The 19,467-nt window shown below is 42.7% G+C and overlaps 1 protein-coding gene across 5 annotated transcripts in view; it reads right to left on the minus strand.

Annotated features, from left to right (window-relative positions):
- Window positions 1–19,467, minus strand: part of TCL1A (TCL1 family AKT coactivator A) — a 33,981-nt gene that overhangs the window by 4,651 nt on the left and 9,863 nt on the right. Inside the window, exons 2-4 of one of the 5 annotated variants that reach the window (XM_078668371.1) lie at window positions 16,707–16,901; window positions 3,818–4,009; window positions 3,579–3,631 (exon numbers count right to left, since the gene is read on the minus strand). In XM_078668371.1, the coding sequence (XP_078524497.1) occupies window positions 3,579–3,631; window positions 3,818–4,009; window positions 16,707–16,844 (383 nt within the window). In that variant the 5' untranslated portion in view covers window positions 16,845–16,901. Of the gene's footprint in view, window positions 1–3,577; window positions 3,632–3,796; window positions 4,010–16,706; window positions 16,902–19,467 lie in introns of those variants that run through there. The other 4 variants (XM_078668372.1, XM_078668373.1, XM_078668376.1 and 1 more) reach the window with 4 other exon arrangements.

Raw genomic sequence — 19,467 nt, forward strand, 5'->3', positions numbered from 1 at the left:
CACCTCTGCTTCGATGTCATATTATCCGACTCAGGACTGAAATAGTGGCAAATACTCACAAAATACATCAGATCAGTTACAACTGTGGAAAATTGAAAGCGGAAAAGTGAGTTTATTTTGGGGAATGTCCTGAGAAAGTAATGAAAACCCCAAAAGTAGTCCTATTGTTGGAACTCAGAACCCACATTAGGAATACACTTAGTAGGACAATGTTCCCAGTTGCAAAAAGGCTGTTTGCCTAGTGAGAAAACGTTGCACGATATTAGTGTTGAAGGCCTTCAATTGTAGAAACAAAAAAGTGGAAAAGGAAAATCACGCAGCAATACTGAGGCAGGGGTAAGGCGCTGGAGGCATTTATTCAGAGTTCCAAGTTGTTTTTTGCTTGCGCTGTGCTAAATATCTCTGGTTTCCTTCCATATTGTGTGGATGTTACACACATCTGAAGGAAAGAGGGCAAAGGTTTTTGACATGTAATAACAGTTAAGTTAAAACACCAATGTTAGTGAGACAACCTTTCAAATCATTCATATTCCTTCAAACAGACATAACAAGGTTGTATCATACATAATGAAACAGAATTTATGTTTTGTACACTGTCGGACCATGACTTTCATATTCATTATATTTAAGTGTGCTATTGTGGCCAATCAAGGATTACTGTATGGTCAAGACATGTACTCTGAGTACTTCAGACTTTGGAGAAATATTATACAGGGTGTCGGCCCGAGACTATGTCAGGCGAAGGAAACTCCGCCTGACATCGTAATGAGGCTCTGTGTATTTGGTTATCTTTTAGTTTCATACACCATTTAGTGGACGTTTTTATCTGAAAACAGAGCAGACTACATTTTATATTGGTTAACTGAAGGATGATACATTGAATGAAATTGTGATTTCATGAAATATGTAGTAAGATTAAGTAGGCTCATTTAATGTGTGATTATGTAACCAATCATAATAGCTTTGACTTGCAATTATTGTTAGAACAATTTCATGTGATGCACTTTCCAAATAAATGGATATTTTTGTTTCACTAGTACTTAAATAAGGGGAGATATGTCGGATACACCCAGCCTAAATCAGTAAATCTGGACTGGACAAAGGTTAGCACTGGACCTGCCAACTACGGTGGCCAGTAAGTCTTGGGTTAGAAAAACAACTAAGTGGCATATTATTAAGGACCGGTGTTAAAATTATCGCCGTTTTATCGGCAGGAAACTGCCGATAAAATGGCGATAATGCGCCCTTGTTAATTCCCATAGAAGCCCATGTTCTGATGTTAACATGGGCTTCTATGGGAATTAACAAGGGCGTCTAACACCGGTCCTTGATAATATGCCCCCAAATTCCTAAAATAGGACGCAGCAATGCAGGCTAAGAAACAAGAGCCATGCACACTTACGGAATATCAGAACTAAATATATCAACTAGAACAAAAACGACAAATGGAGTAGTCCGAGCTGGAACACAGATGAAGGACTAGGAGCAGTGAAAATGGTGTAGCATAATGCCCCGTAAAACAAATGGGGTAGCCCAAGCGCTCACCCAAAAAATTAAAAACACGTAATTCTAAAAGTGGAACCACCAAAACATTCAGCAACCAAGAGTCATCTATTAAGACCCCTACATTATGGTTATGCCTTAACCCATATTACTCAGGGTCTTCTTGGAACAGTTTACAGCACATCTGTGAAGCTGTCAAGATAATGGTTTCTTTATTCAAATATGACCTTTGACATATCGTTGAATATTCAAGCAGCGCGCATTTTGTAAGTTTCCAAGCTAACCGCTCCACACTCACTGCCTCTCACATGTTCATAGACTATGACATAATCCATATGCCAGTTACCGGGACGAGTAGTTATATTCCTTGTGGTCTTTGTTACCAATGGGCTCTCGACACTACTTTTTTGTGCCTCTGGTAATCCCATTGAGGCTACTGCTGATTCGGGAACTTTTTCATTTTTGATTCGACCTGTTCACTGTGCTGATCATCTTGCATGATTGTAACTTACTCACAATAGGTACTAGGATGTGTGTCTACTTCTACTTTGATAGAATGAGCACACCTGTAGACGTATTAGAACTCTGCTATATGTTATTCACCATAATCTGTATACTCTCAGACTTCTTTTTTTAACCATACATTGGATTGCAGAACCACTTGAAAATTGCTTAAATATTTGGTTTCAAAAGGTGAGATTCTTGCTCAGTTATCTACTCTTTTTCCCGTTTGCCCTATGTGCCCTCACAAACTTGGGTACGGTTTGTTGGCTTTTATCCAAACATCTCTGATGCACTGCTTAGAGGTCCAATGATCTGGTGTAGATCGATTGTGTTGCTTACAACATCATTTTGCCTACCCTATAGTGCATTAATCTTGTATACAGGTATGATAATTTATATTGCATGCTGTGTATACTTTTTCTAACCCTGGCAGAGTCATTGGTTAATACCGTGTGACAAAACACATGTTGGCTGTCTTTAACATGTGTGAAAGAACATTGCCAATACGGAAGAATCGATGATGGACTTTGACTACTTTTCATGATTTCTAAAGGCATACTTGTGATTGCAGTTGGAACTGGGGGACTTTCACTTGCCTACTTGAGGAACATTTGAAGTAGCTGCTCCTCCCCTTTGCTAAGCACCTTATCAAGGACATTAAAGACTCTTGGACACTTACTGTAATTTGGGTGATAGTGCGCTGACATTACTGTAGCCACCCAATTGCTCATAAGATATGTTAGCAGTCAACCCTATAAAACAGCACAGAAGAAAGTGGAGGACGAGAAACGGAATCTAGTGGGATATGGTGCAACCAGTGTTAAGGAAAAGGTTAAATGAACGAGAGATAGGTTTCCATATGATAGCTATCTCATAGAGACCGCCTGCAAAGTGTCCACAATGTCAAAAACCACAGAATGATACACAGAGGCACAGGATAGACTACCAGAATCACGGGCCCATATAATCCTCATACACACTTAGTAGCCCAGTCTCTAGGCAATACTTTGACCTGTAACCAGAGAAGAGAATCTAACAGCTATATATAATCTACCACAATCTCGTAGTTGGAACATAACGGTTTTCATCAAATATATGAAAAGGTGTGGCAAATTAATAGTAGAATCACAGTTGATGTCTGTTTGGTCCACCAATTCTTTTCTTGAAACTTTTATGTCATATTTACTTTTTGGGGTCAAGTTGAACATTATACACTGGGAAATTAATCACTTATATGGAAAGAAGACCAGAATCAGAAGCTAGAGGATACTACAATAGGACAATCATACCAGCGAGAGCTAGTTCCAAAACACGGCTTACTATGGAGGGGGCTGGCCAAACTGTTTCCCTCTTGAAAGTTGGGGATTGATAATGTGTGTCTCTGGGAAGACCATGATCACTCTGGTAGAAGTGAGACACCATGCTGTGTGATGGAAAGAGTGGGCAACCAGTTTAGCAATTGACTAACATATGTACTACACTCTCCACTGTAAACATTTCATAGCACTTAGTTGATTATACTGCACAATACTTATAATTCTCTACACTATACTGAACTACTCTGTACTTACTAGAACTCAAAATTGTCTGTTGCCCTCAAGATCAAAATGTCCACTCCTTCACTCTACAAAAAGAAATACATATATAATATCCACACTGCAAAAAAGAATTCACTTGTGTACCAGAAATTAGTCATGAAACGATTTTTTTTCTTCCAATTCTGACATTTCATAAATTGCATGCTTGTGATTAATATTGCTACATAGTTACTTTTTGCAAAATTCAATACATTTTGAAGAGCCCCTTTTACCCTCTGGTAGGACACAGTATCCCAAAATCGGCTTGTCACTGAGCGGTACCTCCCATCAGGGTACTGATGGAACATCACATCCAACGTAATTCCCTGAAGTGGAGGCACCGCCAGCCTTCCTGGCTGCAGAGCTGCTGCAGTGCCTTCGTTCGTCTGGGTGCAGAAGTGAGCAACCACCGCCCCTTGCTCATCCTATAAAAAACAAAAATATTCATGTTTAAATATTAGCTCAATTATTTGACTGTATATCTGAGAAGTTTGAATGATGATAGTATATTGAATAAACGTGTAGCATTCTAAAACAATGTACAAAACCTTACTATTTGTATAAATATCCACAATTTTATCTACAAAATAATAGCCTGAACCCTTTAAAATCAGTTCAGTTAACCAAGTCTCCGAATTTTTCATTAAAATCAAATTAACCAATTCTCAATTTGTAATGAGCAAAAAGCAAGGGTTTAATCGGTGTCAGAATGGAAATATTTGCTCTTAGGGATCAAAACCGTTGAAATGACCAATGCTACAGTTGGATTTTTTTTATTATGGAATCAGATTGTATTAGTTGTTGGAAAAACTTATGCTTTTCAAAATCTGGGAGGGGTAAACTATAAAATGCGCAGCGTGTAGCTGTAATAATTTGCAAACACTTTCCGTGTAAAAAAAATTAAACTAACCACAAACAAAAAATGAAAAAAAATAAACATGGTCAAGACTGCTGTACACTGGAGGGAAGTGATGCACAACTGAAAAGCTTCACTTCCACTGGAAAGCGCTACAACAGCAGATGCATTCTGTGGTGTTTTGGCTTACACTGCATGGACAGATGCTTTGAAATTTAATTATGTAAGGTTCTTAAAATATTGGGAATGGGCAGCTGCTGGCAGAGGTGCTATAATAAAGCCCTACTTACTCTTAACAGCGTGTCGCTAAGTCATTTGAGTAATACTACATTTGGCGACCAGGACGGGATTGAACATCTCAACACAAGTGTTCGCAGCTCAAGCCTGAGGATTGCCTCATGGTCCCGAGTTGGCAGTGACTGTATGAAGTGGAGCAGTGGCAGGGATTTTTTATAAAGCAGCAGTGAGACAAGAGAATTGTCGGCGCTGCACCTTTATTTTTCCTGGCAAAAGACTGGTTGATCTGGCACAGCGAGAATGTGTGCAAGCAGCTGTAACGCAAGAGGATTGCCAGCGCTGCAGCATTCTTCTGACAGCCAATGACTTTTACAGTAAAGTACAGAGGAATCGGAGGGAGGCGGTTGGATAAACACTGCACGAATGTGTGCGTAGTTAATTTTCAATAGCTTATTGACTCTTACCTCTTTGAGGGGAGATTGCCATCGCCAGCGTGGTGAATTTCTTCATACACTCGTTTGTGGTGTCCGTCTCATGAAATTACAAGAGTAACCCTCCACACCGTAGCCTGTATTGCGATTTCTCGTGTGACGCATGGAGTGGTGTCAGCAGGGGAAATCAGATGCAAGCTGGGAGGGGAGGAGACACCGCAAACACTAGTCTCACCACGTTACAAAAGAAGGGAATATTTGGCGGTTATCTTAGGATCAACTCACAAAGCGTATGGTAGACTATCTTCATCATGCGTGAAGAGAATACTCAGGGGCCATTTTAGAATCAACTTGTTTATGAGTAAATGAGTCTGTTACATTTTCATCAAATTTGAGAGTGGTGTTGGTCTGGAGAAAAATGTATGAAACAAGGAAAAAAAATTAAAAAAAAAGTAAATAAAGAAGCAATAGAGCTACCTCTCTAGAAAGTAACAATTTTAGGAGGATAATTTAGCCAAGGTGGAGCTTTTAACAGGGATTTATTGGACCACACTACATTAATAGTGGTGAAGACAAGTCATACTGTCAGATTACTGCCATAAACGGAGACTAGGGAGGCAAAATCTTGCAGCTCCACCTTTCTTCCTACAGTCACCTGGTGAACCTATATTAATATGGAGCAAATGGGAAAATGGTTTTATGAACAATTCCAGAGTCTGTGACACAAACTTGAGGGCGGAAAGGAAATATGTACTTCTGCTACACTGCCTTGGAGCTCAAGGGATATAAGTTCTAGAAAATCTGCCGGAATTGCCACCGAATGAGGCTAGCGATTTAAATTAATACAAAACAGTGATAGCAAAAATTGATGCACATTACTTACCAAGAGTAAGTATTTTATTAGAAAGATATCATTTCGGGCTTAGGAGCCAGGGGAATACAGGAAACCGTGGAAGAATTTGGGACTAGTCTCAGGAAGTTAGCTTAGACATGTAAATTTGTTGGAACTTTGGAAAAGAGAATTCAGGACAAGTTTTTATTGAGATGCAATAGTGATATAATTTGCAAAGAACTGTGGATGAAGGGTGAACTACCTCTGGAGGAGGTATTTATAGTGGCAAAAAGAATGGCGCACATGTTGAAGTTAGTTGAAAAATTTAACAATGGCAGAAAATGAATAGTGCTGATGGAATTCCGAAAGACACAGTTTCTGATGTGTGTGTGCGTGTGTTAAAAGCTAAAACCAATCAGAAAAAAAAGTGTAACAGAATTCAAAGGGATATATTTTAGATGTGGATTAGAAGGACACAGAGCAAACGATAGGACAGGTCCAGCATTGTTTCAAACTTGCAATACTCGTAATTTTAGCTGTAGGGGAGAAAAAAAAAGAAGAAGCTTTTTTAGAAGTCTCTGAAGTGTGCCCAGTGGCGTAACGATAATTGAGGGGGCCCCCCTGCCAGGTACGCGGAGGGGCCCCCTCCGGACTCTATTAGGAGCTCTCAGGCCGAAGTGCAGTGCTGAGGGGGCCCCCTTGAGCTTGAGCCCCCCCCCCGCACTGCGGGGGATGCGTGGGCCTGTGTTACGCCCCTGAGTGTGCCAAGCAATAGTGTTACAGGTGAAGGGCCAACCTATAACATCCAACAGAAATTGTGGTGAAGTGTCAACGACATTTGATTCAAGCTTGCAAATTACTATCATTTCCAAGGAAACGTTGAGGGGAAAAATTCCTAATGGTAAAAAAGCTATGCAGTATGGATGTAAAGGCTGGAGGGTATGGTCGTTCGGGGGTTAATATGTTGGAGTATTTTGAGGCAGATATTGAAGTTGAGAACGAATTCACACATGTATGTCTCGTATGAGGGAGATGATCTTTTGGGTTGGGTGCACCAGGGCAATTTGGGAGTTAGCTTGAATCCCAACAAGATTCCCCTAGTTCAAATTGAAGTGTCACAAAAAAGTAATGAATTTGTAGATGGATTCAGTAGCTTATTTGAGAACAGACTTTGAAAACTTGTTGGATATACACAAAATCAAATTGAAAGAGTCAGATAGCTGTAGTACCAGTGGCAGCGAAAGTGAGGCATGTTCCATTAAGTATGGAAGATGCAGTGACTGATGAGATGCAGAATCTGAGTGATGGAATACGTAGAGGCCACAGAACTGTTGTCACCCATTGTGGTAGCACACAAAGGGAATGGGGACATTAGTCTTTGTGTTGATCGGAGGGCTTTAAACAAAGAAATAGTAGTGGACAGGTTTCCTTTACCCAATATAGGAGAAACAATCTCCACGTTTGCAGATCACTACTCTAGATTTTGTATCAGCATACCATCAAATTTAATTGGAGGAGTCTTCTGAAGAGCGAATTGTGTTTGTGACCCCAATGGGATTGTTCAAATTTAAAAGAATGCTGTTTGGTTTCATTTCAGTGGCAGCTGTTTTTCAGAGGGCCATGCAAAAGATTCTTATTGATATTTCAGGGGTCAAATGTTACCAAGACGATAACATAGTCTTTGGATCGTCCAAAAGGGAACATAACTAGAGGGACCGTAAAGTTCTTGGTAGGCTGCAAGCAGCTGGGCTTACATTAAAAGTACACAAGTGTACCTTCGGTGTGTCTGAAGTCAAATACCTTGGTTATAGACTTTCCGGAGAAGGTTTTCATCCCAAACAGGAGCTAGTTAATACTATCATGTCTTCGAAAGAACCTTCTACCAAAGAAGAGTTAGTGTTCTATCATGCCCAGAAAGAATGCTATCATAGTTTGTACAGAAATTTGCAAGTAAAACATTTCACAAGGAGTCTTCGCAAGAAGAAAGTTGAATGTCAATGGAGAAAGTAGTGCATGGAGGAGTTGGTGAAAATGGATCCAAGTTTAGCTCCTTCACTGCAATCCTTTCATCCACAGTGTCTTCTAAAGTGATTTGTGATGCAAGTGCAAAAGGCGTGGGTGCTTTACTGGTCCAAGGGAGGAATGGTTGAGAATTTGACTGCATGTGTTGCAAGACCTATGAAAGATGGCAAATATAATTATTTGGTTATTGAAAGGGAATCATTAGCTGTGTTTTGGGCAGTAAATAGGTTTCAGCAGTTGTTGTGGGGATTGAAATTCAGTGGAAAGTGATCACAAACTATTAGTGGAAGTCTTTTTTAATTTTTTTAAGGGCTCGTTTGCATCTAGTCAAGGATACGCAGATGGGTAGCGAATCTACAAGAGTATAATTTTTCTGTACAATATAGACAAGGGGCAAGTAACTATTTAGCAGATTGCTTATCAATATCGGTGAATGTCAAAGTCAAGTGAGATGGGGTGGAAAAGAATTTTGAAAAATCAGTGTGTGTGTGAAGTAACACAAAGATTTGTTAGTGAGGAGGAGTGATTGTCAGAACAGGAAAAGGATTTAGAGGTAGAGAAAGTGATGGAGTTGGTAATAGAGGAGGTACCTGATGACAAGGAATTTAAGAAGTGTGGAGGGTGTTGGTGGATGGTCACGGAAGACACAAACTATTGGTTGATGAGGGGTTTCTGTTGAGACAAACGATTGGTTTCACTGCAAGGCTTAGGGCAAAGACGGTTACATTTTGCACATGAAGGATATTTGGGTATAGTGAAGGTTAGAGAAGAATACACAGGGGCTTCTGGTGGCCTGTACTGGATCATGATGTAGAACACATGGTAAGAAATTGTGTTGGATGTGTAGCGTCTGACAAAGTTTGAGACAAGCAATGTACCAATGGCGTGCAAAGACTTATCTTCTCAATCTTGGTAAGAGGTAACCATATATATTTTAGGACTAATAAGAGGTGAACATGCTACTCCTTATGTAATTGTTTTGATGGACTTGTACTTAAGGTGGGTTGAAGTATCACATGTGACAGATAGATCTTCGACAGTGGTTACCAAATTTCTGGATTATATTTTTAGAAGAGAAAGTTTTCCACGTTCTGTACTATCTGACAATGGAGGGCAGTTTTCCTCTGCTCAAATGGAAGCCTATAAAGAGGATGTGGGTTAACCTACAAAACCTCAACACCGTATCACCTCCAAACTAATGGCGCTGTAGAGAGGATGATCAAACATTAAAAGAATGCAAGATGCAAATAGCAAGAGTGAATGGTCTTGACTAGAAGGTGGAATTAGCCAAGAGTATAGCAGGCTTTTCAAATGCTTCCATATTTGACAGCTGGAAAGTCTCCATTTGCAGAAGTAGCTCTGCCCTTGAAAAATTAAAAGGTTTGTCCTCCTTGGATGTTGTGGAATAAAGGTTGTGTAAACAATGCCCTAGGTGAGTGGAGAGAAAGATTGATTTACAGAAGAGAAAAAAATGGTATGATCAAAACATAAAAGTGTAGAATGTGTTGGTTAAAGTAGGTGACTATATAAGAGAGAGAGCGCCTACGAGGTGTGCTGAGTGGTCTAAACTCACAAAAAACATGGAAATAGTCAAGCTGTTCAAAAATGCTGATAAGACACATGATGGCCGAATCTGGAACAAGAGTACAGTTGTGTACATTTACCACAGGAAACAAAAGTACATTGTAATGGTCACTGTATTGTCAACAAAAGGGGGGGGGGGTGAGGGGGGGGGGGGGTATGTCCGGAGTCTGTGGGATGAAAAAAAGGGGTTTCACAGCACGGAGTTTCAGAAGGTGGAGTCAAAGGATATGCAAGAAGAACTCTTAATTACAGGATTTTGTGGACCAGTGATAACAGACAATAATATTTCATTTGTATTTAATGTATTAACTGTTTCTTAGTTGGCATATTTGTAGAAAGCATATTGGGGGGGGGGGGTGATGTCCGCAGTCTGTGGGATGAAAAAAAGGGGTTTCACAGCACGGAGTTTCGGAAGGTGGAGTCAAAGGATATGCAAGAAGAACTCTTAATTACAGGATTTTGTGGACCAGTGATAAACAATAATATTTCATTTGTATTTAATGTATTAACTGTTTCTTAGTTGGCATATTTGTAGAAAGCATATTTTTAGATTAATGTTCTACTTAAGTTGTGTGCTCCTTTTCTTTAACATGTTTTTAGGTTTAACTTTTTTTATTGGCATTCTGCAATTATTAGCATACAGTTAGAGAAATCTGTACAATGTAATTGAAAAACCGGACTTTGATTAGTAATTGCTCATTCCTGACGTGCAGTACTTGGGTGCTCCTAGTACGATCCCCACTGGAACCATTAGTAAGTCCGGAATGTCTCTAAAATTTCAGAGTCCTGCGCCAACTTTTAGACCACAATGCCATGGAATGATAAAGTTAAAGAGACAAAATAAGGAAAAAACAACACCCCTCTCCCTCCCCCAAACTGGTGTGCTTGGAAGTGGCAGGCCTGACCCCTATGTGTGGCGCACTCTTAAATGTATAGCTGTGTCTCCAAGTAGGTGATGTGGGTCCCGTAAGGCGGAGGAGAAGCATATATCTTGGGCATGTGATTTCAGTCATTTCGTTGACAAGAGTGAGAGCAGCGGTTGCCAAATCTCATTAAAGCTGGCCATGGAGTTGGTAAGAGAGGCCTGTATGCGTTCCATGCCCATAATGAACCAGAACCTGTGTAACCACCCGACAGGTCGGTTTTACCCTTGTGCCCCAATGCGATAAGATGTTTTGGAGTGCCGCCCCCAATGCCAACCCCATTTGCTTCCCTTTCCTGGACCTTAGCGGCTACGTCAGCGGGTTAGGCAGGCCCAACACCACATACACTGGAAATCTCCGGATCTGCGTATCGAACTGGCGATCCACATCATCCAGGATCGCTGACCAATAGCTCCTCAGGTCCATGCACTCCCACAACAAATGTAGTAACGTACCTTCTTCTCCACAACCCCGCCAGCAAGTTGGGCTGCGTGCAGGGTTCCACCTATGCAAACGGACAGGGGTCAAACACCAGTACATAGCTACTTTAACCGCCGCCTCTTTGCTCGCTACATTTCGTGCGGTGTGGGTGGCTCGATTTTAACATGTTTTTAAAGAAAAATGATATAAGTATCATTTTCATTTTGAATTTGTTCTGAATTTGTCTAATCGGGTCATGTTAATGGAGGGATATTTGCAGTGTTTTGGCTTACATTGCAGGGACAGATGCTTTAGAATGTAATGATGTAGGGTTCTTAGAATGTTTGAAATGGGTCAGGTGGTGACTGAGGTGCTTTAGTAAAGACCTACTTCCTCTTAAAAGTGTGTTGCTAAGTAATTAAGAGTAATGTTACACATTCCAAGTTGAAAATCCCAAGGTCCATCCAAACATGATATGGTGGTAGGGAATTGTGCAAACTCCTCCCTATTCTGTATATCCGATCATTCAGGTTTTCTGGTAGTGGGGAAAGGCTGCGACTGAAGCACTTCATCTCCTCCAGTGCTGCACCCATACAGAGACAGAGGGGAGGAGAAAAAGGACCAGCAGTGCCACCTCCAAACTCCTCCATTCCTGTATTGGCCTCCACATAGGAAAAGGGAGAAGAGGCAGGTGCTGCTACATCAAAATGTTGTGCCACCAATATGAAAAGTTCACCCATCCTATCATTGTACTGTATATAAAAGACTAGTTCAGAACACTTTAAATGCAGAAAATCTCTCTGCAAACGAAAATGTAAACTCTTAGCAAAAACTACATGGAATGAGATTAGAAACCTGTTTCAGTACATTTCATATATGTGTGATATCCTTTGCATTATTTTATAACTCCATGGCAACTGTGAGACGATAAATAAAGGTGATGTTTTCTGTTAACACAATACCAAATTAAAACAAGGTGGGATGCATCAAAGTTTCCAAAAGGAAACTTAATCTCTTAGGACTAAACTCTGAAAAACTTCTGAACTCTTCCCCAGTTGCCTTACCCTATCCCCTTGCTCCAAGAGCCCTCTGAAGCAACCAGCTGGCTGCACAAGCACACTACACAAAAATAAACACATATCCTTCTATCTCATCCAAATTCTTACTTTATATATATTTTAAAAACTGTATTTTATTGATTTTTCTACTAACAACAAACATACAGTGCATGTTGGCAAATCCGGAAGAGATTCTTGCTCAGGCATAAATTAAAAACGTATGTAATCCAACCAGATTGACATATATATATATATATATATATATATATATATATCGAGAGGTGTTCCAAGACAGCATGAGATAGAACCAAGACATCGAGCTCCAAAACACATCTACATTAGTGCCTACTTGATCGCCAGGAAACCAACAGAAAAAGAGACAATTCGATCACCCTTCCGTTCTCCCCTTCCGATCCATCCTTCATGGGATGGTCTCCATCCTCTTGGAACATACCCCCACCATAATAGAGCTGCGGAAGCCCAGTCATCAATGCGCGAGAGGCACATGTGTTGTTCTTCCGCAGCCCCCACTCCATCAAACCTTTCAACCTACAGGTCAGCAACAGTGACTTTGCCCCCATCCACCCAACAGCCACTGCCTCGTCACCAAAAGCAGGGCCAATCTATGGGGGGGGGGGCGGGAATCTTGAGACCTCTAGGGCACACCACCACGCCCAATAGACAGGCAAGCGGAGTCAGTAGGACACTAATCACCCATGGCTGCTTTTATGCGAGGTACCAGAAGTGTCCAGTAGGGCTGAATCGGAGTACACTCCCAGGCTAAGTGTAGGAAGGTGTGGAGCAACATATGGGCGGTGTACGAAATAGAAATATAATAAATTGAAGTGATTGTTATAGGATACAGTGCGATCAAGGTTCAACGTCATCTCCCAGTCCGTTATCGGAGAGTAGTCCCGCTCCCAGGCCCTTTGCGCAGGGTACTGCCGCGGCTGCATGTCTTTCCTGAGGACTTTATAGAAATGAGTGATGAGATGGCACCTGCCCCCATCCAATGAAGCCTTGGAGGACCCCCCCGAAGGCCGCGGGAAAGTCCAGCTAGAGATCTTTAGCCATGCCCTCCATCTTGGCAGAAGGAAGAAAATTAGCTAGTCCCACCCCAAATAAGTCCTGCGCATTCTGGAACGATATGAAGGTGTCCCCAGGGTAGAGGTCACCCACTTCTAGACATCCGCTCCACAGCGACATAGACGTGGTGGAGTCAATGTTTCTGAAGAGCACCAGATCCCGCAGTTTCAGGTCCCTGCTAAAGGGAGCCCTACAAATAACCTTCTGAACCACCCTTTTCCAGAACCTCGCAGTGTAGGTAATCAAATATAGTCACAGGAACTCTGATTTATGAGCATTAGGAGCTGAGGCAGAGTGTCACCCCCAAACTCAGTTCCCAGAAGCAGCTTTTCCCAGTTGTCAGACTCTGCAAGCCATCGGGCCGAGTACTGCAGGTAAGCAGCATAATAAGAAAATTGTACGTCTGGGACTACCAAGTCATCATCTTCCATATGCCGTTTCAATGTAGCAGACGCCACTCTACTGCGCCTACCCCCCCATAGAAGTGTCACTAGTAGGCTGTCCAACCGTCGGAAAAAGCGATCGTTTAGTGGAAACCAAGAATTCTGTACAAGGTACAGACATCTCGGGAGGAAGACTATCTTTGCTATTGCCACCATAACCATTAGGGAGAGGGGGAGCCTATTCCAGATGGCTATGGAGTTCTCCAGACCGGACAACACCCTGTCGACATGCTGGTGCTGGGCCTTCGTATGGGTAACCCAGTTCCGCAAACATCGGAACCCATCCAATTCCCATCGGAGGTCCACAGCTGGTAGCTGATGTGGCGGTTACCCAATCAGTCCTCCCAAGGGGAATACCAAGGACGTGCAAATGTTATGTTTTAGTCCCAAGATATCAGCAAAATCACACAGATGCCTCATCAACAACAGGAGGATGGACTCTCCCGGCTCACGTGCATACACCAGCGCATCGTCTGCGTAAAGTGAGACTACAGGATTGTTGTTCCCTACCCGAATGCCCCAGGGGGCCATCTCTGCACATAGCAATAGCACAAGCAGCTCAATCGCCAAAGCGAACAGTTAATTTATATATATATATTTTTTTTTTTTAAAGGGGGGTGGGGAATTGGGGAGCAGGCAACTGCTCTCAGTGCCAGTTTTTGATAGGTAAGATTTGTAGTACTGCATTAAATGAGCCAAAATCACACTCGGTAAACCTAGGAAAAAGACCTCTGGTGATCACCAACAATCTTTAGCTTCCAAAGCCAGATGTGGGCAATGTTATACTCCACAATCACCCAAGCAAAACTATCCTCTCATAGGATTCAAGCAAAACAGTGCCCCTACTCCTCTGGTCATACAATTGTACTGAAACTCCCAGATGAAACCGAGATGCCTCGCCCGGTTCCAGCCTCTCCATAAATCATCCCAACAACCACATGTGCATCACCTTTAGCGGAAAGCTAAACCGGACAGAGTTTCCCAGGTTGCGCACTTCACACTGTAATTAGTGATCGTCTTAAAACTTTAGTTTGAAGCTGCTTTCATTAAAACCGTTCTTTTATATACTGCTATCATGCAGAAGCAATTGGTTGCTACGTGAAATAATAATGCAATGTGATCCTAGATTGCCTTAAATTGGTTTTCATAGCATCATCGGCTGAAGAAAAGTGGGTTGGTCACCAGAACCAAAAGATGGTAATATAGACAAGATTACACAAGTTGCCTGTCATGGGTTTTTTATTTTTGATTTTAGATATTTAGCTTAAACATGTAGTAGTTTTTTTTTTTTTTTAACACGGAACATACAGATGTAGGGTATGTCTGTGTGAATATGGGAATGTGCTGTCGAAATGGCAGTACTTTTATAACTATATGGCTTTGGTGCCATGTTGCCTCCATGTGGGTTTTCTATAGTTTCATCCAACGCATTCTGCTAGAGGGTGCAGCATGCTTAAAAGTAATACTTGGAACATATTGGTGAATGATACATATTGTTGCAAGCCCGGGAATTTTGTACCAGGGCCACTTCGAAACGAGGGCAGAGAGCAAGCGTATAGTAGCAATTCAGATCAGATTGAGAAATTATTCTGTCTGGAATCTCTACTGCCATGTCTTGCTTTAGTAAACCGACACTATACTAACTCTAAAAGTTTACAAATGTCACCTGAGGGCACTTTTCCCCAAAGACAACAGCAGGCTAAAGATTCCAAAGTTACTGCAACATAATGCATAGCCGACTCAGCATGACAATATTTTATGCTGCTGTATACCAGCCTCAGGAGGTGCTGGATCCTTCTGTTTTTGCCATTGCTCTTTATTTGAACTGCCTTGCTTTTCCTTTGTTTATAGAGAATGATTCTTTTTCAACATTATAAGCCAGATTGGACTTTTGAGTGCAATTACATGTCTCATAACCTATCTGACATTCACCCATCACCACTTCCTGACCTCACTACTTGCTTACCTTCCAAAGACAACATGTACAGCATGTATCGAGTTATCAGATTAGTGGGCAGCAGTATTTGAGGCCCCCAGACAATCCTGATCAAAGACAGTACCAACTACAGATACCAAGTAACCACTGATTGTAGCCACAGTGTCTTCTCTTTTTAAAAAAGCATAACAACAATCGCTTTAGCTGATTAGGGTAGCCGTTTACCCATAACAACATTCCAAAATCCTAAAAAAAACATAGTAGATATGGCTAGCTCACAGAATATTTTAAGTACCTCCCTATACAAGATCCTCATTCTCAGATTCACATCCATAAATCTCCCACTCTCGAGCAAGCCATCTTATCCTAAACCTCTAGCCTTCCCCTTAAATCACAACAAATCCAACATCACTTGATCACCTTTCAGTCCTCACTGATCCTCATTAATATTAAAGTATTTCTATATTTGCACTTGTTCACTATAACACAATCTCTGCATCCTCCGAGTCGTCACCACCATGAACACCTTCAAAACAGCCCTCCAGCATCAGAGCACCCATGTTTCTATGGACCATGACAGGTAAACCCTGTACTGTAATCAATACTATTTGATGAAACTGCTGTAGTTGTCATTTAAATGCAAAAGCACATCCCAAGGGCAAGACACTCGAGTAGAGACTTGCAAACTAAATATAACAAGCATTTGCAATGCAATAGGTCTCACAATTGCGAGATTGAGATATTGGCATTATAAATGGTCATGCCTTTTATAATATTAAAAGGAATTGTCATTTACAATGCCAATAGGTCGAATTTTTGCAACAGCGTTACTTATTGTGTTGCAGGGCACGGTGTCCGTGAAGCAGGCTCCGCCCTCAGCATGCAAGTTAAAAACAAAAAATATATGAAACAGAGAGCGGTGTCCCTAAAGCAGGTGCCGCGCTCAGGATGCAAGTTAGAGCGGCATAGCGCTCCATAAGAAAATCGGCTGCATTGTCCCCATCAGGGTCAATAAGCAAAATAGGGCTTACCGACTTATAATGCAGACTGTGTAACAAGCCAAGTAAAAGGTCCAATTGTTATAGGAGGTAACAAATGCAGACAAGGTTGTACCAAGGAGGGAAGCCAGCATTTACAAAGGACAATGACACAAGCCAATGACAAATCGGGGCAGAGAGCGGGCGGGGCTTCCAGTACATACTCCAATACAGCATGCCTCACAGAGCAAGCAGCGCATTCGCACTGCCGCTTGGCTCGACCTAAAAAAACAGGCAAAAAAATATGAAACACTTACCAATTGCAGGTTGCCTCTCCAAAATAATCCTGCCTCATCCCTGAACACAAGAGCGTTAGCATGAGTTGGATGGCGGTGATGTACTAGCAGCTGATCTGGCTGGTCATGGAGTGCTGGCGGTGATTCCGAGGCTGCCATCTTTGCAGAGTTCAAGTTAGGGCTGATCACACGGTGGGCATGGAGGTGCAGTAGGGACTGCAGAACCAGAAATACCACATGTAGATTACTTTTTATTGGCACTAGACAGCTCTGACAAATCTACAACTGTTTAAGTTATTTACATCTTTATAAGCTTTTAGCATTCCTTCAGAGCTCCTAGAATTGCATCTTTAGCGTACATTTTCACACGCTTTTGTTGTTCTATTTTTTGTTCTAATGTACGTCTCAAACATGCCAATCAGATGCATTTAAAAAGCTGCATACGTAAAGTCTCTGTTAAAGATAAACATTAAAAGATAAAAAAGTAAAGTCTCCATAGTAAGCTACATTTCACCTACCTATTTCAATTCCCAAAAATCAGTTATTGTAGGTTATGGATCTGATGGGTCCTTTATAATTAAAAACAAAAACTACTTATTAACCTACAAAATGAGCATCATATATAATAACATCTCAGGTCGTTGTACCGACATGGCACTCAACAATAAATTACACTCTGAGCCCGCAAAAACAATCCTACCTCTCTCCCCCCTTCACACCCCCCCCACCCCCTGTCAGTGCGCCTGCGACCAATAACCTAAAAGTACAACCTACACGGGCAACCACCGTACATCAAGAATTCTCCTCAGTGTGCGATGCAAAGGGGGACGTCTCACAGGCTAATCTGTTAGGGGAAAAACTCCACCCACCCCTCCTACGCCAGGTACAGGTCCAGTGGGCAATGCATCCCTAATCTCCATCGTCCTCCCCTTCACTTGAACCCTCTGCAGGAGTCTGTAGCGCTGTCACCAGAGCCTCCCAAGCTCTGGCCACAGCTAGGGATTTATTATTATCTAATCGTCTGGCTTGCTGCAGCTGGAGCGTTCTCTCAGTTTGTGCCCAGCGCAGTAGATTCGCCTTCCACCTCAGATAACTAGGGCCTATGTTTGATTTACAATGCATGGTGAGTTCTCTCTTGGCCAGAATCAGACCCAGGTCGTAAAATTTGCTAGTAACTTTTGTCCGGGATGTATGCGGGAACCATAATAATAGACAGGTTCCCATGTCCGCCTCAAGCTGCCGGCCTGTGACAGTATTCAAGCAATCCAGCACCGCCATCCAGTAACCTGTCAGGCGTGGACATGACCAAAACATGTGGGAGAAATCAGCTCCATCGACTCTGCACCTCAGGCATTGCGAAGGAGCGCAGTTAAAATACTGTGAGATCTTAATCTGAGTCGGGTATGCCCGATGTAAGGTAAAAAACTTTACTAATTGAAATCTAACGTTCCGAACACCCTTCCAGGCGCATCGGATCAACTGGGGCCATGTCGACTCAGGAATGGGCTTTCCGATATCCGCTTCCCACTTACTTCGCAATCCCTCGAGCGGCAACAAAGTCTCTGTTGAGAGCCTCCTATAGAGGCATGTCACAGCTTTGTAAGTACCAGCGGCCATAACCACATATTGGCAGCCCACAGAGGTCGGAGGCTCAGAGAGCCCCATACTCCAATGTTTCTGGATGCCAGCGATCAACGCAGCATGAAGCAGATAATTTCCCCTCGGGAGCCCGTAAGCAGTCTGCAACTCCTGAAAAGTCTGTAGGGTCCCATCTTTATATACATCGCCAATCATATGCAGCCCAAGGTCTTCCCAACCAGCCAGTGTCGACCAATTGCCGCCGTGCGGGAGATCCGTACACATTCCCAGAGGAATCTCCGGTGCATACGGATGAGTGGTACCCGATCGTTTATGACTCCGATTCCAGCAGAGACGAATGGTGCGTTCCTCAAGTGCGAGTTGATCTAAGTCGATCCTCTGGCGTAATATTATAAAAGAGTACGTGTCTGGGAATCAGTCTGCCCTGCGGACCTTCCGGCCCCCCTGAACTCCAGAGCCACTGCCTGCGTAAACCATTGCAATTGTGCTGCCAGATAATACCATTCAAAATCAGGGACTGCTAGGCCTCCCTCAGCTCTGGGACGCAGCAGGGTGGTCAAAGCGACTCGTCTGCCCGAACCCCAGATGAATCCTGTGGTCAAGGAACGAAGTTTCCGAAAAACTGACGCTGGGATCCATATCGGCAATGTGCAAAAAAAATACAGTAGGCGAGGGAGCGCCACCATTTTCAGCAGGGCCACCCTCCCCGCTACCGAGAGAGGCAGGGTACGCCAAAACCCCATGCTACTCTGTAGGTTCCTGATCGCCCTGTGCACATTGCCCTCCAGCAGATCTAGTTGAGAGTGATAGATATGGGTACCCAAATGCGGGAGACAGTGATGCTCCCAGCGAAGGTTTCCGGTGATCTGGGGGTGCATTTTCTCTGGGGGCCATTGGGAAGAGACAAGACTTTCCCCAATTGACCTTCAGTCCCGAGAGATGGCCAAAATTATGAAGCAGGAGTTCGGCTCCGTGTAGTGACTCGCGTATATCCGCCAGGAACATCAGTAAATCGTCAGCGTACAGAGAGATATACTGGGTCTCGGTCCTCAGTATCAAACCTTCGTACGCCTGACCTAGCCGAGCATGGGATGCTAAGGGCTCAATGGCCAGCGCAAACAAAAGGGGGGACAGTGAGCACCCCTGGCGCGTCCCACGGCCCACCCGATATGCAGCTGATATT

Source organism: Lissotriton helveticus, chromosome 12 (genome assembly GCF_964261635.1).
Source record: "Lissotriton helveticus chromosome 12, aLisHel1.1, whole genome shotgun sequence".
Classification (NCBI taxonomy): Eukaryota; Metazoa; Chordata; class Amphibia; order Caudata; family Salamandridae; genus Lissotriton; species Lissotriton helveticus.